At 49.4% G+C, this 23,276-nt stretch overlaps 1 protein-coding gene across 3 annotated transcripts in view; it reads left to right on the forward strand.

Annotated features, from left to right (window-relative positions):
* Positions 1-23,276, forward strand: part of TAF5L (TATA-box binding protein associated factor 5 like) — a 184,640-nt gene that overhangs the window by 118,033 nt on the left and 43,331 nt on the right. For all 3 annotated transcript variants that reach the window (XM_086927067.1, XM_086927069.1, XM_086927068.1), the window contains exon 4: positions 21,910-22,634. In XM_086927067.1, the coding sequence (XP_086783193.1) occupies positions 21,910-22,634 (725 nt within the window). The remainder of the gene's footprint in view (positions 1-21,909; positions 22,635-23,276) is intronic.

Consider the following 23,276-nt stretch of genomic DNA (forward strand, 5'->3'; position numbering starts at 1 on the left):
TCTTCTATTTTATTTATTTTGAAGGTTTTATATAGCGCTAGGTACACCTGAGGGTATCGGAGCGCTTTACATCAGACATGGAATAAACAAGAAAACAACAATAGCAATGAACGAAACAAACATTATACAGGTGGTCAGGCCAAATAAAAAGTACAATTTAGAGTACATAGTAAGCAGAGTACATTTAAGATAAACAGAAAACCAATTGAAAGAACCAGAATGTTATAAATAATATTAGAGTATGCCAAGGAGAACATAGTAGGGTGTGGAGGGTCTAATGAGGGGGAGGGGGGCATATCAGGAGGGGGTGAGTGTGGGGGTAGGTGGAGTTGCCTAAGGAAGGAGGAGGGAAATTAGTCAGAAAGGAGATCAGGGATTTAATTTCCCCAAAATTTAGTGAGAAAGTGAATTTTAAGGTTTCTTTTGAAGCTGGCATAGGAGGGATTGCATCGAAGGTCTTTGGGGAGGGCATTCCAGATGGTTGGGGCCTTGCCTGAGAAAGAGCAGGATTTTTAGGCTTTTTCTAGTAGGGGGGTACCCATGAGCAGAAGAGTGTAGGTTCCTCTCAGCATTCGGGCACAGCCAGCTTTTTTGAGTTTAGATATGAGGTAGGTTGGAGTCTTCTGATAGAGGGCTTTGTGTGTGATGCAGGCAATTTTATAGGACGATCTGCCTTCAATGGGGAGCCATTTGAGGGTCTTTAGGTCAGGGCAGATGCGGTCAAAACGTTTACAGTCTGTTAGTGTGGCTGCGATGTTGAGTACTGATTTGATGTGGGCAAGGTGGATTTTGGGAGTACCAGAGAGCAGGGCATTTCCGTAGTCTATTTTAGATAGGACAAGAGATTGTATAATTCATTTTGAAGTCTTCAGCTAGAATAAAAGGATTGATTTTTTTAAGATGCAGGAGTGTGAAAAGTGCACTTTTTGCCGAGTGATTTAACAGATTCGGCGAGGGACAGAAGGCCCCTTTGTTGTTGTAACAAGCTTTATTTCGATATAGTTGATATCTTAAAAAGCAATACAGATAAATACAAACATTAAAAAGGTCAGTGCATGGATAATAAGCATAAAATTCATAGTACAAGTGGCATGGGTATTATACATAAAAACAGTCTAAAATGGATATTAAACAATGTACAAAAACCTACTGGATCTAATACGCCATGCCCAACCCAGAAACTTTGCCAAGTCACATGCAAACAGGGGCCGATCTGATTTTAAAATTCGTAGGGCCTCCTTATGTGATCTAGTACCAAGCTCTCTACATAGTGGCTTCAGCCATCTGCGGCGTGGGACTGCATAGGCCGGGCATTCGAACAGTAAGTGGGAAACTGACTGTCCTGTTCGCACAGAAAGGACAAAAAGGAGTTGTCTGCGCCGGGACCTTCCAGCTAGCAGTCAGTTGCCCCACTGGAAGTAAGCCTACCCTGAATTTAAAGTATAGGGCCCTATCCCAGGATTTTAAAATAATATCCAGGTATGGTTCGCAAGAGTGCACCTCCTTCACCAAAAGAAATTCCACTGTGGTCTTACAAAGATTGGCCTTGCTGTTTCTGCCATCAAACACCCAACTCCAATATAACTTCTTCAAGAGTGACTTGGGCGGGGCAGTTCTGGTGGTCCAAGCTTCTTCAAGACCCAGGTCAGTAAGGAGGTGCTTGACTTCCCTCAGCCAACGGACCTTAGACCAACCAGGTGATAGAAGAACTTCCTTTAAGCCCTCTGCAAAACTGGACAATTCTGGGACTCTCCAGATGCGTGTCCACAGAAGAAGAGGACGCAGCCTCGCCTGATCACTAATGGGCCGAGTGCCCATATCCAAAAGCAGTGGGAGAGTTGGTGTACTAAAAGGGAGGCCCCTTTGTTTGCAGGACCAGCCAGACACAGGTAAGGAGATGTGGGTGAGGGGAGGAGGGAGCAGCTAGATCAACTGGCGCTTGTTTAGTTTTGTTTCACCTATTCTTTTATGGGAACGTGCATATAAAATGTATATAGAACTGTCACTGTAGGGCAGTGTTTTAAAAAATGCTTCTTTACTGCTTGGAGGCCCAGGGGAGGGGGCCCCCTTTCCCTGGGCCTTGTAGCCATTACTCCCTCTTTCGTTTCCCCCCCCCCACCCCAAAAAAAAACACACTTGTTGGAAAGGTTGTCTGTATCAGACATTTTTCACTTCAAATGTGCTCCCTCGGGAGGGAGAGAAATAAAAGGTTGAAATTGAAAAATAACTAAAGCAAGACAGAGTGGGTCGGAAAGGGACAAGATTGATTTTATTCAAAGCACATTAGCGCCACTTTACAGAGTTTGCCAGTGAAGCGCTACTTTTGTTTTAATGTCTTTCTCAGAACATTACTATTTTCCCCGGGTAGGGAGGGGGACCATTCCTGGAGGTACTGAAATACCTACTTGATGTGTGGATTGGTAAACAAAATGTGTACCGCTGCTCCGTGTTCAGGGATGTGGTCTTTTTAAACCATACTGCTTACGTTTTGCAAGGATAAAAGCAATGGACATTGAAACGGGTCCCTTCTGGCCCTGTAGTCATGTCTTTAACTTTTCATGCAAAAGCACTCATTGATTTCTGAATGAGTGCAAAAGAGTTAAGGTAACCAATTTGTTCCTTCTTACATTTCACATGCTTTAATTAATCTTGTATTCCTCATGAGTGTTTGCTTTTTCCAGGATGTTGTCACTTTGGGACAGATGTACAAAGTATTTTTGCATGTGCAAACTGATTTGCATATGCAAAAACACCTAAGGACCATGTGCAAACCCTAATTAGTGAGTCTCAATTTATTAGTGACTCGCTAATTAGGATTTGCGACTCACTATTAGGAAGGGGCTTTTCAAGGGCGTCCCTTCCTAATAGCGAGTCTGAGCCTTATGTATGACTGTTTTGCGACTGCAATTGCGGTTGCAAAACAGTCGCAATTTACCACCTACTTCAAGTAGGTGATAAAGCATTCACAAACTGGAAGGGATCCCCAGGGGACCCCTTTCCCTTTGGGAATGCATGTGAAAATATTTTTTTAAGGGCAGGCAGTAGTCCTAGGGATCACTGCCTGCCCTTAGAAAATGAAACAAAAACGTTTCATTGGGTTTTTTTTTCTTTCAAATGCATCCCGTTTTCCTTTAAGGAAAATGGCTGCATTAAAAAAAGAAACCTGCTTTATTGAAAAGCAGTCCCAGACGTGGAGGTCTGCTGAGCCCAGCAGGCCACCATCCTGGGAGGGCCAGCCATTCCCAATGGGGTCGGAAATAGCAAGTGGCTCATTAATATTTATGAGCCTCGCACTCTGCTATCCCATTGGGAATCGCTAACTGTGTCTCTGACACTGTTGTACGTTTGCGTTTGCGACTCTCAATTTATCACAATTTGTGAGTCGCAAAAGCAAGTGGTCGTACATCTGGCCCTTTTACTTTTTGGGCACAATATTACTCTAGTCTAGTGCGTAATTTGAATTGAGTTGCATCCTGGTATTTATAGCGGGGCACAAATGGGTTGTAGTTGAAGGCAGTGCGAGTTTCTCTCAGTGAGGCAGCATGGTGTTCAGTGGGGAGAGGATGTGGCACTATGGCCAGAGCTGCCGACTTGGGAGCCAGGTGCAGCCTTTATAACCAGACCACTCTCCAGAGGGACCACTAGACCTTATAAGCCCTGGTGTCTCAGCAGCAGCAGGTGGACCTTAGCGGTGGCAAGTGTGAGCTAACCTTGAAGGCCTGTCCACTACGACCCCTGAAGCTCACCTCAAGTCTTTTGGGCAGGCCTATTAAGCAGCACACCCAAGAGCATCAGTGACTCTGTCACTGAGGTCACAGGACCCTTGAGCAGAGAGGCTCTAGGGCGGTGGGACCGGTGACCTCACACTGAGTGCTCACTTCAGGTGGGGACATCATGTTTGCAAGTATATTATGTTTTTAAAAGCGCTTGCTGCCTCCTTCCTGGCCTCCACCAATTTTCGGCAACAATAAAAATGTCATGATAACTCCAGTGATTAATGTTCCTATTTGGGAGAGATCGGAGGTTAGTCTAGTGGAAGTTTTGACTCGTGGAAAAGTAGAGCAGAGGGTTAATGTGCCTGCTGCAAAGAACATGTACCATACAGATCACAAAGTACACATAATGTAAATAGGTCAGTGGGTTACTGCTTTTGTCAGTGAGATCATTTTGTTTCTGGCAGTTAATAAGTCAAAATCCTAACCTTAAGCAGTGAGCTATTAACTGTCATCTAAGAGCTGCATGCAAACTGCAAGGTATACATTGGTGGGTTATGTTTTTCCCCAGTCTTTGGTTCTCTTAATGTTGCAAAAAGGATTCATTTGGATAGAACTCAATTCTGGCTATTAAAAAGAACCCCCAACCATGGTATTACGTTCTAAATTCAGAGTTTGTGTTTATCGAGACCAATCACTAATAAACTATGTCTACTAATGATTGTCATGTGACTCCTACACCTTGTAGTCATTTGTCTTATGTAACATTTCCTATACTGGTGAGAAGATTTATGTTAAAAGAAATTACTTAGTATTAATGTCATCCTAAGGTGGCACCATAATGACACAAAATGATAAGGGAGACTTTTGAAATTTGCGATTATGTCCATGTTGTGAGAGGTTTTCTCTTGTGTAATTTTATATTTTGAATGATCTCACTCCTCATTACCTCAACAGGATCGCTCCCCTTTATGAGACAGAACTGGAACGCTCACCATGCACTCCTCTGGAAAAGATCAGTTCACATGGAATAAAAAACATCCATGTTTCTAAGACCTGGAACTAGCTTTTCCATCCAATGTGACAAATGTAATCCATTTAACACAGTTGTAAAATATATGTGCTTATTTCATTTGCATATTTATCTTTTTATTATTGTTGCTGATATCCACGTTAGGTCTCTTCAGTGATGCCAAATAAGATCAATAGTCCTGTGATGTCACTTTCTATGATGTTACTTCTTGTGATGATACCTTCAAATTAGAGGGACCTTACATCTTCCCTTTCGCCCTGGGCCCCAAAAGTTCTAGGACCGGCCCTGCCTGTCAGCACTACCGTTTCGGCCTCTTCATATTCAAGACCATCCAATTTCTTAGATTGTCATTTAATGTTGTAAAATGTTGTCACCAGTTTATGATGACATGCTCAAGAAATGTCAATTAGGGGGGCGTGGCCAAGATGGCGGCGGAGCAGGACGTCTTGCTCTGCCCCTCCGTCGCCGCTTCGATCTTAGCGTTGTTTTTGCCCTGCAGAGTTCCTGACCCGAGATCCACACTGCTGCCTGGCTGTCGGACACTGCCTGGGTGGTCCTGGCGGAGCGTGTGGCCGCTCTGGAGCGGCGTAGCGGGATTGTTGGTCGCGGCCTTTCCTCGGCTCGTGACCGGGGAGTTGCGCTCTGTGCCGCTGGAGCCCGCTTCCGGTGGGCCACTACGAGAGGCCCCGGCGCTGTAGGCCGGAATCGCCAGGGTCCCTGTGGGTGGTCCCTGGACGGAGCAGCGCTGCACTGAGGGTCACCGGGCGGCGATTGAAGTGCCCGACAGCGCCTCTGCAGCTACACAGTCCGCTGGTAGTGGGGCCAGGTGGCGCGGACCGGACCCGCTCCGGGGGACAGCGAGCGGATCCCGCGGACCGATCGACGGTTCCGTCGAGTGGAGGGCGGCGACGAACCCCTTGAGGCCCGCACTGCACGTCCACCGACCCACAACGCTTCAGGTTGGTGCCGGGCCCCAGCGAGAGGCCTCGCATGCGCCGAGGGGCTTGCCCCGGAGGACTGCGGCAGGAGAGAACGATCTGCGCAGGCAGGGGTGGCAGAGAGGCACTGGTGGACGACGCCCCAGTGAATTGCTTGTGCGGCCATACTGGACACTGTGCACCATACATTTGACGGTCCCCTGGACGGTGGGCTCCCTCAGGCCCTGTCAAACCGGGGGGCCCTGGGCCTGCTTTCGAGCCCCACCTGTCGGGACTTGCTCCGGTTGGCGCCAGCTTGGTGGCGGGGGCGCAGCTGAAGAAGGCCTGCGGCCGCGGGACGGATCCGTCGACGACGGGCCCCCAGAGGGTTTGGTCCTGTGCCCTGGGTGTGCAGGCAGCGGGGGACGCCGCACGAGGCGACCCACGGGTGCCGCGCGTCGCCTACGACCCTAGTGGAGAAGAAGCAACAGCGAGCCGACCGTGGTCTTGGAGCGCCGGAGCGGTTGAAGCAACATGGCGTCGAACAGGACAAAGAAGAAACCCCTGAAGGACGGGGTTCCGAAAGTCTCGCCGCTGCGACCCACACCACTGGCCGATAAGCCCCCTAATTCAGACGACAATGAGGCCCCGGCCACCAAGGCTTTTATGCGAGAGCTCTTTGCAGCCATGAAGGAGGACATTCCGGAGCTGCGGACACAGCCATTGGTGACAATCGCAACCCTGGAAGACCATGACCTGAAGACGGCCGGGGACATACATCGGCTTCAGCAAGACGTCCTGCGCCTCACGGAGCAGAATCTAGACCTGCAGGCGCACACGGAGGACCTAGAGAACAGATCTCGGCGCAATTATGTCCGTATCTGAGCAGTCCCGTGGAAAGGTGAGGGGACTGACCTGCGGGAATATGTCGACTGCCTCTTTCGCCACATCTTACAAGAAGAAGACCTCCGTGAGATTCAGTTGGACAGAGTTCACAGGGTTGGCCTTCCACGTGGAGCTAATGCACCTCCCCCTGATATCCTGGTGTGCGTCCACGATTTTCAGCTCAAAGAAAGGATCCTGAAGAAAGCGCGTGAGCATGCTCCCCTCATGTTGCGTGACCACCACCCGGTGCTATACCAGGATTTGGCGGCCTCCACTCTGGCCAAGCGAAGAGACTTTCAGCCGATCACCGCCTTCCTGTGGGAGCAGGGGGTCCCCTATTCCTGGGGGCATCCTTTCAGGCTCGTCTTCTGGTGGAAGGGCAAGTTGATCCAGGTGCGATCCTTGGAGGCGGCACGTGACTTGTTGGGACTAGATGGTGCTGATTCCCAGACGGGGCCCTCATCCTCCCCGTCGAGGCGGCGCCGTCGCTCCACAGAGTGGCAAACAGTGGGTGAACCAGCAAAGCCCTCAGGTCCGGATTTGTCTATTAGCCTACTGGAGAGGGGAGCGGCACTGGCCTCTGTGGCAAAGGTGACGGAGACTCCTGAGGGGTCCTGATATCTGCTCCTGAATGCTTGATCTCTGCAGGATGACTGCTGGCGTCGGAGGGACCTGACCAATGGACTTTGATGGGTAATGTACTGCCACGTTTCCAGAGTGTACTATCCTGTATCAGGATCTGGGTGGCTGGTGGGGTTAAGTCCATGCCCCCAGCCCTTTGGACTTCTGTGACGAACTTTCGTTCCCTCCTCTTGTCTACTACATAGGAGGGCGCTGTCAGACTGTTGGGGGTTCTGTTTTTGGGGTGGTTCCTGAGGGGGGGGTGGTGGGAAGCTGGGTCGGGGGGCGCTTGGGTGGGGGGGGGGGGGGGGGGGAATCCGCATCAGCAGTTGAATGCCTCCATTTTGATACTACACGACCTGCTGTCTGGTGGTGATGTGCCCAGCCTTAGAAGAGCTATCGGTGTCTCACCTTTACGATGGGGAGGGATCTGAAAATTGTTAGTCTGAATGTTCGGGGCCTTAACAGCCCAGTTAAGCGTGCGGCGATTTTGTCGCTGTTTTGTAGGGAGCGGAGAGTGATATCTGTCTGTTGCAAGAAACGCATCTCCTTTCCAAAGACACCAAAAGGATGAGGGACAGGCGTTTTCCGATTCAGATGTGGTCCTCTTGCACTGCGAAGAAGCAGGGAATAGCTGATCAGAGTGAAAGCGCGCTGTAAGATACTTTCTCAAGTGGTGGATGTCAGGGGCCGATTTCTAGCGGTCAGGATCCAATGGGGCGACACCCGCCTTACTGTGGGTTCCCTCTATGCTCCCAATGTTCAGCAGGAGCCCTTTCTGACCTCGGCGCTAGCAGACGCCTTAGCTTCTCCGGACCCCTGGGTTCTGGTGGGGGGGGCGATTTAAATATGGTGATGGACTCATCCCTTGACAGGTCCGAAGCGCGCTCCAACCAGACTGGGGCCATTTCCAAAGGGGGTCTGTTGTGGCTGCAGGAAGGGGGGTTCCATGATGTTTGGCGTACCTTGCACCCGCTAGAGCGCGACTACACCTATTACTTACTCCGCGGCTCATAAGACTTGCGCGCGCCTGGACCACTTCCTCGCTTCTACCTCCCTGATGCCCCACACTCGTCTCCGTGAAGGTGTCGGGGGGGGGGGGGGGGGGTAGCGGCTTGCGGGCGTCCGGGGGCTGGCGCTTGCGCGACTCTCTCCTCAATTCCGCCTCAGTGGTGGAGCGCCTGCAAGACACGATCACACACTACCTCGCCACTAATGATGTGGACGGCATGTCGCTCAGCTCGGTATGGGAAGCGCTTAAATTGGTGGTGAGGGCCGACTATAGCAGTCTCTGCATCGCTAGCTAAACTACGCAAAGAGAAGTAGGACGAGCTCGAGCGCGATGTGCGGGGGTTGGAGGCGATCCACAAGTGAATGAACCGGGGCGCAGCGAGTCTGGAGGGAGCTGGAGACGAAAAGGCGCATGCTGAAGCATTTGGACCTGGACCGCGCCCAATACGCGCTCTTGCGCCTCCGTCACAAATTCTATCTTAGCGGCGATAAAGGGGGCAGAATGCTAGCACACCGCTTGAGGGCCCGTATGCAACAGGCGGCCGTACCGGCTATTAGGGACACACATGCAGTAGAACAGTCGGCGGATGGCCACATAGCGGAGATCTTTCAACACTTCTATCACAAGCTGTACACATGTGACCCCCCTGAACCCGATCGGGTTCAAGCCTACCTAGCAACTTGCGGCGTCACGCCCCTCTTCCAGAGCTCAGCAGCGTCTCTTGACGCGGAGATACGCATTGAGGAGGTTATCTCTGCTATTTCGCGCCTGAAGACGGCCAAGTCGCCGGGACCGGATGGTTTCTCTGCCACTTTTTACAAAAAGTTTTGTGGGGTGCTGGCACCCTTCTTGACGCGCCTCTTCCAACTCCTTCAGGGAGACGGGGAATATGACTCCCACTATGGCCGAGACTGTCATCACGGTCATCCCAAAGGCTGGAAAGGATGCTAAGGAATGCGGCTCGTACCGCCCAATCTCGCTCCTTAACATTGATATGAAATTGTTCTCCGGTATCCTGGCCGCGCGCCTTAGCCCGTTTATGGATGGAATCATTGAACCTGATCAGGTGGGATTCCTCCCAACGCGACAGGGGGGTGAGAACACCAAGAGGCTCCTGCATCTGATGGACTCGGTGCACCGGTCCCGTACACAGGCCTGCTTCCTCTCCATAGACACCGAGAAGACGTTTGACCGGGTTGACTGGTCATACATGTTCGCAGTCCTGAAGACGTTTGGGCTGGGAGACACCTATGTCAATTGGGTTCCCTGCCTCTATGCCTCCCCTAGGGCGGCGGTGAGGGTCAATGGCTGCAGATCGGAGTATTTTCCCATCACACGCGGGACGCGACAGGGCTGCCCCCCTGTCGCCCCTGCTCTTCGCGCTCTACATGGAGGCGTTTGCTCAACGCCTTCGGGACAGTGAGTCCATACGTGGGATCCGCTTTGGTGCTGACTAACACAAAGTGAGCCTTTACGCTGACGACGTGATCTTGTCACTCACCCAACCTCACTCTTCTTTGAGGCACCTCTCTCGCGAGCTCCGGGAGTTTGGGGCGGTGGCCGGCTTCAAGGTTAACTTCTCCAAATCCCAAATCCTCAATCTCTCTGTGCCGGCGGAGGATGTTCGAGATCTTCAGAGGGACTTTGACTTTCAGTGGGTCCACACGGACATCCCCTACCTGGGAATCCAATTAGCAGCCACGATTCTGCAGACTGTCTCCCTCAATTTTACAAGCTCCTTCTTGACCAGACGGCTAAGTCTGTCTCGGACTGGTCCCGGTTGCAGCTGGCCTGGTTTGGCCGACTGGCAGCGATAAAGATGACAATCCTCCCACGTATCCTCTATCTCTTCCAGATGCTGCCCTGCGCCCTCCACCGGGAGCCCTGAAGAAATTGCAGAGATTGCTCACCACATTTTTGTGGAATCATAAGCGTCCCCGAGTTGCGTTCGCCCGGGGCGTCAGCACCCCGAGACGAGGGTGGCCTGGGCTTCCCTTGTGTAGAGGCATATTATCAGGCTTCTTGCCTGCGCTTTATCCTAGAATGGAACAGGCCAATGTCCAGCAAGCACTGGCTCTTTATGGACCAGACGGTGGCGGGCCGCAACATTTGGCGCGAACTGTGGCTCCCGCGTAAACACAGGGCATGGGGCTTGTACTCATCACCGGTTACCTCCCCAATGATGGCTGCGTGGGATCGGCTGGCATGCAGGCGGGGTTGGACCACCTTCCCGTCACCTCTGACACCTATAATTGACAACCCGGAGTTTCCCCCGGGCTGCGCCTCACCGGTGTTTCAGCGCTGGAGGGAGCTGGGTTATAAGAGAGTGGGCCACCTCTTTCAACCAGAGGGGCTGATTCCATTCTCCTCCCTCCGCCGAGAATACTTTGAGCTGCGCGAGTCGAATGCCTTCCCTTACTCACAGGTCGCCCACTGGGTCACATTGCCCGCTAACATGGTAGACCTGTCGCGCCCCATGACAACATTAGAGCGTTGGGTTGTCTTTAAGAAGGATGACCGCAGACTTATTTCCGAACTCTATGCCCTAATCATGAAGCGTCCACATACACAGCGCACCAAGGCGCAGGTTCGATGGGAGACTGAGTTGGGCCGCCCACTGACACGCAAGGAATGGGACAGGGTGCACTATCCCGCACACCACACTGCTACTAATGTCGCTGGGGCCGAAGCAGTCTACAAAATGGTTTCTGTTTCTTTGTTAGTGTTTATTTTTGCTTCTCTACAAAAAGCAGCATCGGCGCACGAATTGGTTGCACCATCTGGCCGCCAGTTTATCTTCGCCGGGTCGCCCTCCGGGTTGTAGACCCCATGGCTGTGTTTCAATGTTGTCTAACTACGCTCTGCCGGCTTGGTGGATGTAGGCAGCCCAGCTGTGTTTAATGATATGTCACTGCTGAATAAAAAATGTTTGATTCTAAGAAATGTCAATTAGCACCTGGCAACCGAGTGACTCATTAATTTAAACACAAAGGGGCCCTTTTCTTTTTCTGTTCCCACTATACTTTCTATTATGCTGCACCTAGCTTAGTTTTAGATCAACCACAAACCATGTGTGGTGGTCTTTACAACAAATGGGGTTGCAGCACCATTTAGAATGATGATTTGTTAACATATGATACAGTTGGTATATTTGATTTCATTTTTAGGTCTCACGTAGCGAATTAGCGAGACTCTATTGCTTTCGTTCGTGAAGGGGACAGGAGATGTGCACGCGTACGGACTGGAGATGTGCACTCCGTACGTGTGCACATCTCCTGTCCCCAGGGCTGGCAGCCCGCGCTTTGTTTCCCTCCCCCGCCCCTGTCGGCTCCACAAAGCTAGCTTGTATCAGTGAGAAATGGACAGTAATTACCGAGTATATGCCAATTACTGATTCTCCTTGAAGGAAGCGCCAATCAAATCCTTCAGATGAGATTTTTGCATCTCACACCCACGCAGGTCCTTACACTAAGACTTGCCCGTTCAGTAATTTCAGCCTGTTTTTTTAGGTAAATGAAATTAAGCAAAAACAAGCAAAGCTGCCTCTGCATAATATCTGAAAGGCACTGATATGACATTTTATGTAGGAAAAAAGGATACAATTTTTTTAATAGAGCATGCTCTTTATTTACACAGCGCTTAGTAAGGGATATCACCTATTTTTGAGTGCATGTTCACAACATTGGTTAACAAAATGTGCTTTAATTAATTCAAATACATGATTCGGGTACTTGCAATAACCCAGCCTCTAACATAAGTTGCACGTGTTCTCAGCTCTTGGTGAATGCGTTCGACCACTTGTAATAAAAGAGTTCCGCAATAGTATAAAACGATTAAATGCAATAAATGTGGAAAATTGCAAAAAACCCATAGGTTCAACAGTAAAAAAAACACATTACAAAGCAGATTAAAATAGAAGTGGCATGTGTAAACAGTAATCTAGAGTACGGTTCGAAATCACGTAATAGGAAAAATATAAATATAGCAAGTCAAAATCAAAATTATAAGCGAAGACCTCACTCGCACAAAAAAGTCCCTACAATTACCACAAAGCCATTAACGGACCTCTTCCAAAATATTACCAAGCTGGGGCACATACATGCACACAAACCTATACTCAAACTCATCCACATCTCATACCCACAAGAAACCAGCACTGGCAAAGATTAATCAACCACCAGGGAACTGAAGAACACTCTCACCCTCCCCTCTCACACGCACAACAAACAAGTACTGGCAACGACAAATCTAACACCAGGGAACTGAAGTTCACCAGCCCCTCTCATACCCACAAGAAACAAGCTGGCAAAGACCAATCTACAACTGAAGGCAGTCAAGATCAATCCGCACTTCTATCACGTCTACCTCCCGCAATCACGAGAAACCAGCACTGGCAAAGACAAATCTAACACCAGGGAACTGAAGATCACTGGCACCCTCCCCTCACACCCACCAGCAACAAGCAAGCACTGGCAAAGAAAATCTACCACCCGGAACTGAAGATTACCCGCCCCCTCAACCACAAGAAAAAAGCACTGGCAAAGCCAATAGGTCTCGTTTTTGGGGCGTTTGTGTTTAGATAGAGCTATTGTCTTTGTTAAGGTTTTTAATATGTGTTTTAGAGCGGAAGATCCACTTTGTGGTGCAATGGTACTTTGATTAAAAAATGAAAAAGCACTCCTCTCTAGGTCACTGAGGTAATCACTCCGTTGTTTTCTTGCTTGTTATTATCAGTGAACATAGATAGGCCCAGCAAGTGCCTACGAGAAACATTTCTGTGTAAGGAGTAATCAGGTTTTAACAACAAACACAAGATGGTCTGCGTGAGTGAGTAACAATGCTTCTTGAGCTATGTATCCCTGATTCTGTGATCGAAAAAGCTTTCCTGCGGTTTATAAGAATTGAATAAGATGAACGCGTGAATCGCATTTCTGCAACCGTTGTATACGATAAAAGCTTTTAAACAGAGCTGTGTAAATGTCGAACCTCCATTCATTCATCCGTTGGTTATGTTCTTCGTTGGACCAATGATCAAAACTAACCTTGGTAATAAAGTCACTTTGAGTTTGTGTTGTGTTTATACCATATTGCATCGTTCCAGTGCGGTCTTCGCAGTGTAACCGATGTCCCCCTCCCTCCTGCCTGTCACCAACTGTGTTAGTCTGAGTTAAATAAAAGGCTGAACTTCAATTGCCTATTGCGTGTTCTCAACAGTCTCATCCATGCTATTTCTGTTTTCAAACCGCCCTTATTTTGCATAATATGGATTTGCCGAGGATCAGAATTTTTCTGTCAGTTTGTACTCGAGTCTGCAACTTTAGTTGAATGTTCAGGGAAGTCCTGAGTGATGGTTCGAGTACAGGCGCCCCTTTATTGGGCCGGTGAGGCCCCTTTAGAGACACCCTCCTGTTTTATGGCTGTGACTTACGGACTCTGCGCGCCGCCTCATGCACCCCCTGAAGCCCCCCAAGGGTCCGGGTATGTCCCCCTGAAGCCCACCCCACCTCCCCCGGCCTCTGACACTCACCCAGGGCCTGTCCTGGTAGCTCCGACAGGCAGAGGAGCAGCGGCGGGAGCAGCGCGAGGTGCATGTTGGTGGCGGCTGGAGGAGCAACAGCAGCCGCTCTCGAGCTACGGAGGTTACACCGATGGGCAGAGCCTACCGCAGCGACCGATGACAAGAGGGTGAGGGCAGCAGGAGAAGCGGGAGCAGCACAAGAGACACTGGAAGCGCCTCCGCCTTCTCTCCAAGCCCATAGAAGGGAAGCTGGCCTCCTGCCCGGCTAGACAACACTGTTTATGCTTCAATTACTTACCGGTAATTGCATTACTCTGAGTCCTACTCCCTCGCTTCCCTTACTTACAGAATGAGGCATCCCTGCCTCACCAGACACCCGTACCCACGTGATTTGTCACGTGGGGACTATATATAGCCCCCAGCCCCCTCATACCTCCTGTAATACCACACAGATCGAAACCATACCAAAAGGTTGGCCTGGACCATCAGGGAGGGAGGGAGGGATGTAAGTAAGGGAAGCGAGGGAGTAGGACTCAGAGTAATGCAATTACCGGTAAGTAATTGAAGCATTACCTCATCGTCCCTCCCTCGCTTCCCTTCCTTACAGAATGAGATGTACAAAGCCAAACAGGACAACCAAAGAAGGTATGCAAAAAACAGGTTTATTAAAAAACACAGAAGACCAGGGGAAAAACCACTATTCAGGAATCATAGTGGAAAGAACCCTGTGTCCAAACACATCAGCACAGTCAACCTCCTGGCCAATCCTGTAATGAGAGGCAAAGGTCAGCGGGGAAGCCCAGGTGGCAGCCCAGCAGATTTCCGAAATGGAAGCTCCTTGGACCTCCGCACAGGAAGCAGCCATGGAGCGAGTGGAACAACCCTGAACCCCCAAAGGAGAAAGGTGTCCCCCCTCTTTGTATGCCAAAGAAATCAGAGAACGAACCCAACGACTCAAGGAAGGAGTAGAAGGACGCAAACCCCTATTCACAGGACCAAAATTAACAAAAAGGGAATCCGAGAGACGGAAAGGAGCGACCCGCTCCAAATAGACCAGGAGAGCCCTCCTAACATCTAAAGAGTGAAGCCGCACCTCAGACTCTGAGGACGGGGAACCAAAAAAGGAAGGAAGAACCAACTCCTGATCCCTGTGGAATTGAGAGTCCACCTTAGGACGAAAGGAAAGAATAGGTCGCAACACGATCCTGTCATCAAAAACCCGAAAAAAAGGGTGTTTGGAAGAAAGAGCACCCAGTTCACTCAGGCGGCGAGCAGATGAAATGGCCACCAAAAAGAAAGTCTTGAAGGACAACAGGCGCAGATCCACAGAAACCAACGGCTCAAAGGGAGATGACATCAAGGCGTCCAAGACCAGAGAAAGATCCCAGGTCGGAAAATGCCGCCGAGGGGTAGGAAGAACGTTACTCAAACCCTTAAAAAGGCGACTGACCAACCCCTCAGAATCCGAGAGATTGCTCCAAGAGCTCCTAAACGCCCTAATCGCAGCCCACTGTAAACGAAGGGAAGACACCTTCAAGCCCAAGGAAGCACCCTCCTGAAGAAACAGCATCACCTCAAACAAAGAAGAGGAAGAGGGGTCCAAACCTTTGACAAGACACCACCGACTGAAAGAACGCCAGTGCCGTAGGTAAGACTTGTTGGTCGAAGCGCGTCTAGCCGCCTGCAGAGTAGAGGTCAAACCAGCCGGAACCCCACGTCGCAGAAGACCTAGGCGTTCAACCTCCAAGCCGCCAAGCGCATCCGGCCCAGAACATCCTGCTGAAACGCCGGGAAGACCAAAGGGGGAGGAGACAGAGGCAGCAACCACTCCACCTCCGACCTCAACTCCACCAGGAGAGGAAACCAGGAGGCACGAGGCCACGCCGGAGCCACCAGAATCACAGAAGCCCCCGAGGACCGGACCCTTAGCAGGAAGCGGAGAAGAAGGGGGAAAGGAGGAAACGCATACAGAAGCCCGCGGGGCCAAGGGCAAGAGAGAGCATCCACCGCCCAGGCCGACCCCTCCCGACAGCGGGAGACAAACCGGGACACCAAGGCATTTCCCACATCCGCAAAGAGGTCCACCACCGGAACCCCCCAACGCAACGTCAGAGCCACAAACAACTCCCGACGAAGGCAGAAATCCACAGACGACGGAATGGCCCTGCTGAGGGCATCCGCCCGGGAATTGGACACCCCCCGAATATGGATCGCCGAGAGAGCCAACAGATGAGACTCCGCCCAAACAAACAACCGCCTCGCCACAAGGGACAGAGAAGAGGACCTCGTCCCCCCCTGCCTGTTGACGTAAGCCATGGCCGTGACGTTGTCCGTTCTGACCAGGACCACGGAACCCAGCAGAAACTGGGAGAAGGCCAACAGAGCCAGACGGACAGCCTCCAACTCCCTCCAGTTCGATGACATCCTGCTCTGAGCGGGAGACCAGAAGCCCCTGGACTGATGAACCCCCAGCCAGGCCCCCCAACCCGAGAGGCTGGCATCGGTCGTCACCACAACCGGAGCCGGAGGAGAGAGAGAGACACCCTTCAGCAAATGATCCCGAACCAGCCACCAACCCAGAGAAGACCTGATCTGAGGGGAAACCGGGATCGGAGAAGAGAGGGGAAGGCAATGGGGAGACCAATGCGCCAGAACATGAGCCAACAGAGTGTGTAAATGAAATCTGGCCCAAGGAACCAGAAACACCGTGGCAGCCATATCCCCCTGGACCTGCAGCCAACGTGCCGCCACCTGCACCGGACCGGACAGCAGAGACAGGATGTGAGACTGAATCTTGACCACCCGAGCTTCGGGCAGAGTGACCACTCCCAAATCTGTCCGAAACCTGGCCCCAATGAAGAGACGATCCTGGGAAGGAACAAGAAACGACTTGCCCAGATTGACAAGAAAGCCGTGCCCCCTCAAAACGGCCAGCACCAAGTCTGTGTGAGCGACAGTCAACTGGAAAGAGGGAGCATGAACCAGCCAGTCGTCCAGATAAGGATGTAAAAATATCCCCTGACAGTGGACCAGGGCCACCAAGGGGGCCAAGAGCTTGGTGAAGACCCGAGGGGCGGACTTCAGCCCGAATGGCAAAACCGCAAACTGGAAGTGGAAGCCGCCAACTGCAAAGCGAAGAAACCGCTGATGAGTCCGAGCCACAGGAACGTGAAGGTAGGCGTCCTGTAAATCGACAGACGTCATGAAGTCCCGGACCCCCACCAACGGAATGATGGACTGCAAAGTCACCATCTTGAAGTGAACGGTCCGAACCCAACCATTCACCCTCTTCAGGTCCAGAACCGGCCGGAATCCCCCTGACACCTTCTGGACCAGAAACAAAATGGAATAACATCCCAGACCTCGCTGCGCCAGCGGGACCGGAACAATCGCCTTCTTTGACAGAAGATCCCGAACCCCCTCCAGTAGAGCCTCCCTCTTGGATGGAGACCTGGGGATAGGAGTAAGGATGGTGCCCCAGCCGGGCGGAACGGCGACAAAGTCGATAACATAGCCTCTCCTGACAATAGTCAATGCCCAGCGATCCCTTACATCCAGCTGCCAAGCGTCCAGGAAAGACAACAGCCTTCCGCCCACAGGACCCGAGGGCGAAACACAGTCGACGTCAGGACTTCCTCTTGAAGGTATCCGCCGGAAGCTTGGGACCAGGCAAGGCCGAAGATTTCCTGGGCCTGAATTGGCGTTGACGAGCAGAAAAGTTCCTGGAGGACTGGCGGGAAGACTGAAAAGACGCAGAGGAGGAAGGAGCAGGATTCCAAAAACGGCGAGAACCAGAGGAAGACGCCTTGCCCTTGTAAGGCAGAGCATGCTTACGGTCCTTGAACGCCTTAGTGACCATACTATCCAGCTGGTCACCAAAGAGCAACTTGCCATCAAAGGGAATCTTAAGGAGCGAGGACTTCTCCGAAGAATCAGCCTTCCAGTCACGCATCCACAAGTTCCGACGAGCCAAAACCAAGGAGCCAGAGGTCATGGCCGCAGAGCGAAGAACATCTGAAGAGACGTCAGCCAAGAGCTTAGCCTGCTGCTCCATGTGGACAAGCAAGCCAGAGCAGTCCGACTCCTCCTGAACAGCCGTGGCCAGCTTGCCAAAGTCAGACACCAAAGATTGCGCCGCATACGCTGAGTAGATACCAGCACGTAAAGACAAATTCCCAGCGGAAAAGGCCTTCTTCAGCGCACCATCCACCTTTTTATCCGTGGCATCCGAAGGCGAACAATCCTCAGGATTAATAGAAGTGCGCCCAATAAGAGTGGCCAACATGGCATCCACCTTCACAGAGTGAGGAAGAGAGACCTCCCCTTCCTCCAGGGAATAAAGCTTCTGCAAAAAGCGAGGAACAGAGGAGCGCTCAAGGTCTCGCCATTCCCCCGAAATCAAGTCTTTGATGCGACCATGAAAGGGCATAGAGAGTACAGGAGGCTTAACATATTGGGGAAAAATGTCCTCGGACCCCATGGGAGCAGCAAAAGGAGAAAACCCCAAGTTCTCCCTGATGTGCTGGAGAATAGCAGGCACCTCCTCCCTACGCACAAACTTCCCCGAAGATGTAGAAGGCATGGCAGAGTCCGAAGAAGAAGAAGAGTCCTCAGAGGGAGAGTCCACCGGACCCCCCGCACCACGAGAAGACCTGCGCCGTGGCTTAGCACCTCTCGCCTCCAAAGCACGAGACACAGCAGCCTCAATCATGGACTGCACCTCAGAAGCAGACAGAAGGGCAGAAGAATCCACCGGACCCTGGGACCTGGTCCTACGAGCCGGGACAGGCACCTCACCATCCTCATCAGAGGAGGACAAAACCCTCAAGCGCTTCGATGTCCGTTTAGCCATAGTGAAACTGACAGGGCAGAAAGCCGAGGTAAGCCCTTAAATAATGTGCAACCCAGCCCCAGCCGGGTAAACCAATAGAAACAAAGACACACGAGGCCACCAATAAAGAAGCCTCGCAGACACTGAATCCAATCACCAAAAACACAAAAATGAATAAAAACGACCTCAAAACGAGGCCCCTACCGTATAGGAGCATCGGGAACAGCCAGCCGAGAAGCCACAGCACATCCGCCAGCCGCCACCTCCATTCCGGCCATCTGAACCGGAACTACAGCCCCAGCCACTCAGGGCCGGTGACTCCGTCACCCGGAACCCGATCGCCCAGCCGCCGAGAAGTGCACCGCAACAACACCAACGCGGTGGGGAAGGCTTGCATACTCCAGGTCGGCGCCGCCAGACCCAGGACGGCAATTGCAAGAGAGGGAGAAGCCCTCAAGAAAGTGAAAAGACCGCAGCTCCGCAGAACGGCCAGCGCGTGGGACGCGCGTCTCACAGTGGTGAGACAGAAAAAAAACAGGAGGTATGAGGGGGCTGGGGGCTATATATAGTCCCCACGTGACAAATCACGTGGGTACGGGTGTCTGGTGAGGCAGGGATGCCTCATTCTGTAAGGAAGGGAAGCGAGGGAGGGACGATGAGGTAATGCATTTATACAATTAAAAATGGAAACGATGAGCCGGGAGATCTACCAACACACAATTTAATTCCACAACACAATTTCACTACACAACACATTCATCTAATCCACACCACAGAATTCCACACAATTCAATACCACGTCACATAATTCAACTCATTACATGACACTTCACAATTCCACATCAGTCCACTCCAGATAATATCACATAATTACTATCCACATAATTCCATTGCACAAGCCCTCAACCAACATTTTTCATATTGGTTCACTTCAGGTCTTACAGCACAGTTTCTTTGCCATAACTTTAAAAAAATCCAAAACGCAAACTCTCCTCCACTTCTTTCAGTGTGTACACAAACTCAGCCTCTTTATGAGTCTATAACTTTCTCTTCCCTTCATTCTCTCTAACACACTTTCTTCTACTCCTATCTAGTCTGCATTCACCACTTCATACACAAACTACCTATTCCTCTCAATCTTACTTGCTATCTATTTTATATAGCTCTCACCCCTATCTATTCACCATACCACGTAATTCCACTACATAAATACACTACACACCACACAATTCAACCCCACACTATTTCACAACTAACCATTCCAATCTAAACCACATAATTCTACTACAAACAACATACATCCACTCCAAACATAAAAACAGAAGTAAAAAACAATATCATTAACAATGCCAATAGCTCAAACTCTCGCAAATGCGAGACCTATTGCATTGCAAATGCTTGTTCTAGTTAGCCTTGAAAAAGTTCTTGGCTTGCATACCTTTTTTTAGGGTGAGACGTGTTGGCAAAATCTTTCTTTTTGCATTTAAGAAAAAGAAGAAAATTAAAGCTGTATACTGAGAAAGCAATTTTAATGGAATATTAATTTGTAAGTACACCTGATTACTTACTGTATTTTATTAACTTGAAGGAACCTGTAGATGCTTTTAGAAGACACACTCACTACTGTTGACATTTAAATGTGAGGTTGTGTGCCTCACTCCAGTGACACCGGTAAAAAGGCCTGTTCACTCCTACTGATGAATACACAGTATGCTGCCACAACCACACTTGTGCTTCTTAACTCCTGATAAAGTCAGTAGCCTTTCACCACAACGTGGGTACATTTTTAAACTCTTCTCCCAGTCCAAAGAAAACGTAATCTGCGAGACAGGGTTATGTTGGGGTGCAAACACATGGTCCTCGTTCGCCCATGACAACAAAAATCAGCATCGGGATCCAGGCATCATTACAGTTGGGGCCCTCATGGCAGGGGCACATGTCCATCACCATGCAAGGGACTCTTTTGTCCCGACAGACTTTAACAATCACTGGCTTCCTTGTCAGATTTGGTTCTGTCCTTATAACTTCAGTTATCAATAAGTAATGCTTTAAAATGATATTGGTAGCGAAAATATTATCAGGGCTGGTCAATCTTGTAGTCGCTAGCCCCTCTTTTAGATCTGCCATGTAATGTATTATTGCTGTTAGTGTGTTATGAAGCTGTTTAGGTATACAGATTTGTTACATACAGGATCACCATCTGTTCTTTTTAAAATCTGTTAAATTTCAAGACAAAAGTTTCCATTAATTTGCCACTGTTGTCATATTCTCTCTTTTATTACTTGGACTAAATTGTCATTATTGGAGTAGGCCAAATACTCGTCCAATTTGCATCACTCAGGTTGTGGTTGTATCTATCACCCTCCGTTGTATTACCTATGGCATATGCAACTCGACTCCAGTTCTAGGTATCACCTATGCTGCTGTGGCTCAGAAATGATTTATAGAAGTTATCTGGTGCTCCCGTGGGTTACGGTCAAACCTCTGGGGGTCCACGCTCCTGGAAACACCCCTGTGGCTGGCAAAATGGCTCCTGGAGGTTTCGCAACTGCACAGATTCTAGGCCTGGGACAGAATTGAGCTATTCAAGATAGATGTCTGCGTCTTAGACTACATGCTATCCTGTGAGCTTATGACAGAAGAGTTTGGGCTCCACAAATTTCAATTGTTTCTCTGCTTGCAAAATTTTATTGTTGGTGAAACTGTTGTGCCCTTGTCAGAGTTAACTTTTTTTATTTTTATTTTAATTCTGAAAGAAGGATAAAATGTTTGATTTGTAAAAACACATTGCATTGGTAGTCGCAGAATGTGCTCCTTGTCAAAGGTCCGAATGCTGTCACTCATAGTGAAGTTAGCCAATGGCTGAAGTGGGCTGACCTTCTGCCTCGTGCTGTATGATTTAGTGTGAGAACATAGACCAATTGATGAAGAGGTCTCGATAAAAGTCCCCCGTCAGTAATTGTACATATAATTTTTGTACAATTGAAAAAAAGCTTGGCTATTGACCCACACATGAATTTTTAATGTTACAAACCCTTCGAGCTACATGAATAAGACAGAGCCTGTGCATGTCGCAATGAATGGCAGTCTCAACCCAACATAGAACGTGGCAGCTCATATAATTATGTTAACGTCTTTTTATTTCCCCTTTCAATTGTACAAATATCAGATTTCTAATAAACGGAGTGCTGAACCTTCATTTGAACTTTTTGTGAGGCTGGTCTCTGCCACTATCCTAAAGGTTTTTTTTTGTACCAAGTGAGTTTTAGACAAAAGCAGAAAAAGGTTTATTGGATCGAGACATTCTAAAGGGTTGAGAAGAAGCTCTTATTTGCCATTTTTTTCCCATAATTCCTATGTGCTTTGTGCTTTTTCACAGATTCAGACTCTCAATACAGCCATGAAGTGATGCCTATTCTGTATCCGATGTTTGTTTACCTCCATCTTGACATGGTTCAAAATGGCCTGAAAAGCGCACTGGACAGTTTCTACAGTCGTTTTCATGGAATGTTTGTTCAAAATATCAGTCAGAAGGATATTATTGATCAGCTGCAGACCACTCTCACTCTACAAGACATCTTATCAAATTTAAAACTCCAAGAATTTCTTGACAACAAGTACATCATCTGCCTTCAGGAGGACAGCTACAACTTTCTTCTACGCTATCTCCAAAGTGACAACAACGCTGCTTTATGCAAAATTCTCACTTCCCACATCCACCTGGATGTTCAGCCAGCCAAGAGATCAGACTACCAGCTGTATATTGGTGGCACTGCCGTGAAGAACGAGATCAATGGCATGGAATCATCAGAAATGCCCACAACAATTCTGCAGAATGAAGCTGCACTTGATTTGCTGCAGGACAGCATCAAGAAAGTTAAAGATGGGCCACCCTCACTTACAACTGTTTGTTTCTATGCATTTTATCACACAGAGCAGCTGTTAACCACAGCAGAGATCTCTACAGACAATAAGCTGCTTGCAGCCGGTTTTGACAACTCCTCTGTGAAGCTATGGAGCCTAAGATCCAGAAAGTTAAAGTCTGAGCCCCATGTAGTTGACGTATCCCATATCCATTTGGCTCCTGATGTCCTAGATAATGAGGTGAGTTGATATTAAGTTTGCCTTTAAGATTGTGTGAATTTGATACATACGGAACCCAAATCTCCCTTAGTAAATATTGATTGACTCCATCTATATCCCCAAAAGGAAGAGAAGCCACGGGTGGGTCTTCCTTTGCAAATACTTTACGCTGTGTCCATTGGAGGCTGTTTTTGTGAAGAAGTAAACCATTTTAGCACATTCAGTCTGGCATCCCTTCTTAAATGGCATACCTGGGTTTTATTAACTTGGAGTCTTGTTTAGAATGGTTTTACATATAGTAGGTTGTAGGTCTAATTGTACTGTACAACCTGGCAAGTTGGGCAAACACAATGTTGAGTTGTGGTGAGAGTAAAGTTGCAATTGGATTGTGGTTTCTGTGAAATTAAGGCTGTTTCCTATGTAAAATGAATATCCAGTTAAAATGTATGTGTAAAAGTGTCGATTGTAATGTGTAATAAAAATGAAACTTTCCTTGTGGTCTCTGTTGCACTGCGAGAAATAGGGCAAGGACACAGATTTGGGAGCAGAGAAAGGATCCTGGCAGGGGCACAGTGGGTATCTGATTTGAAAAGGGAAATAATAAATGGGCACCCTAAGTAGTTTTTCATTCTGTTTTCCCTCCTTCTCAACCATTTGGCAATG

The sequence above is a fragment of the Lissotriton vulgaris genome, chromosome 6, assembly GCF_964263255.1.
Source record: "Lissotriton vulgaris chromosome 6, aLisVul1.2, whole genome shotgun sequence".
NCBI lineage: Eukaryota > Metazoa > Chordata > Amphibia > Caudata > Salamandridae > Lissotriton > Lissotriton vulgaris.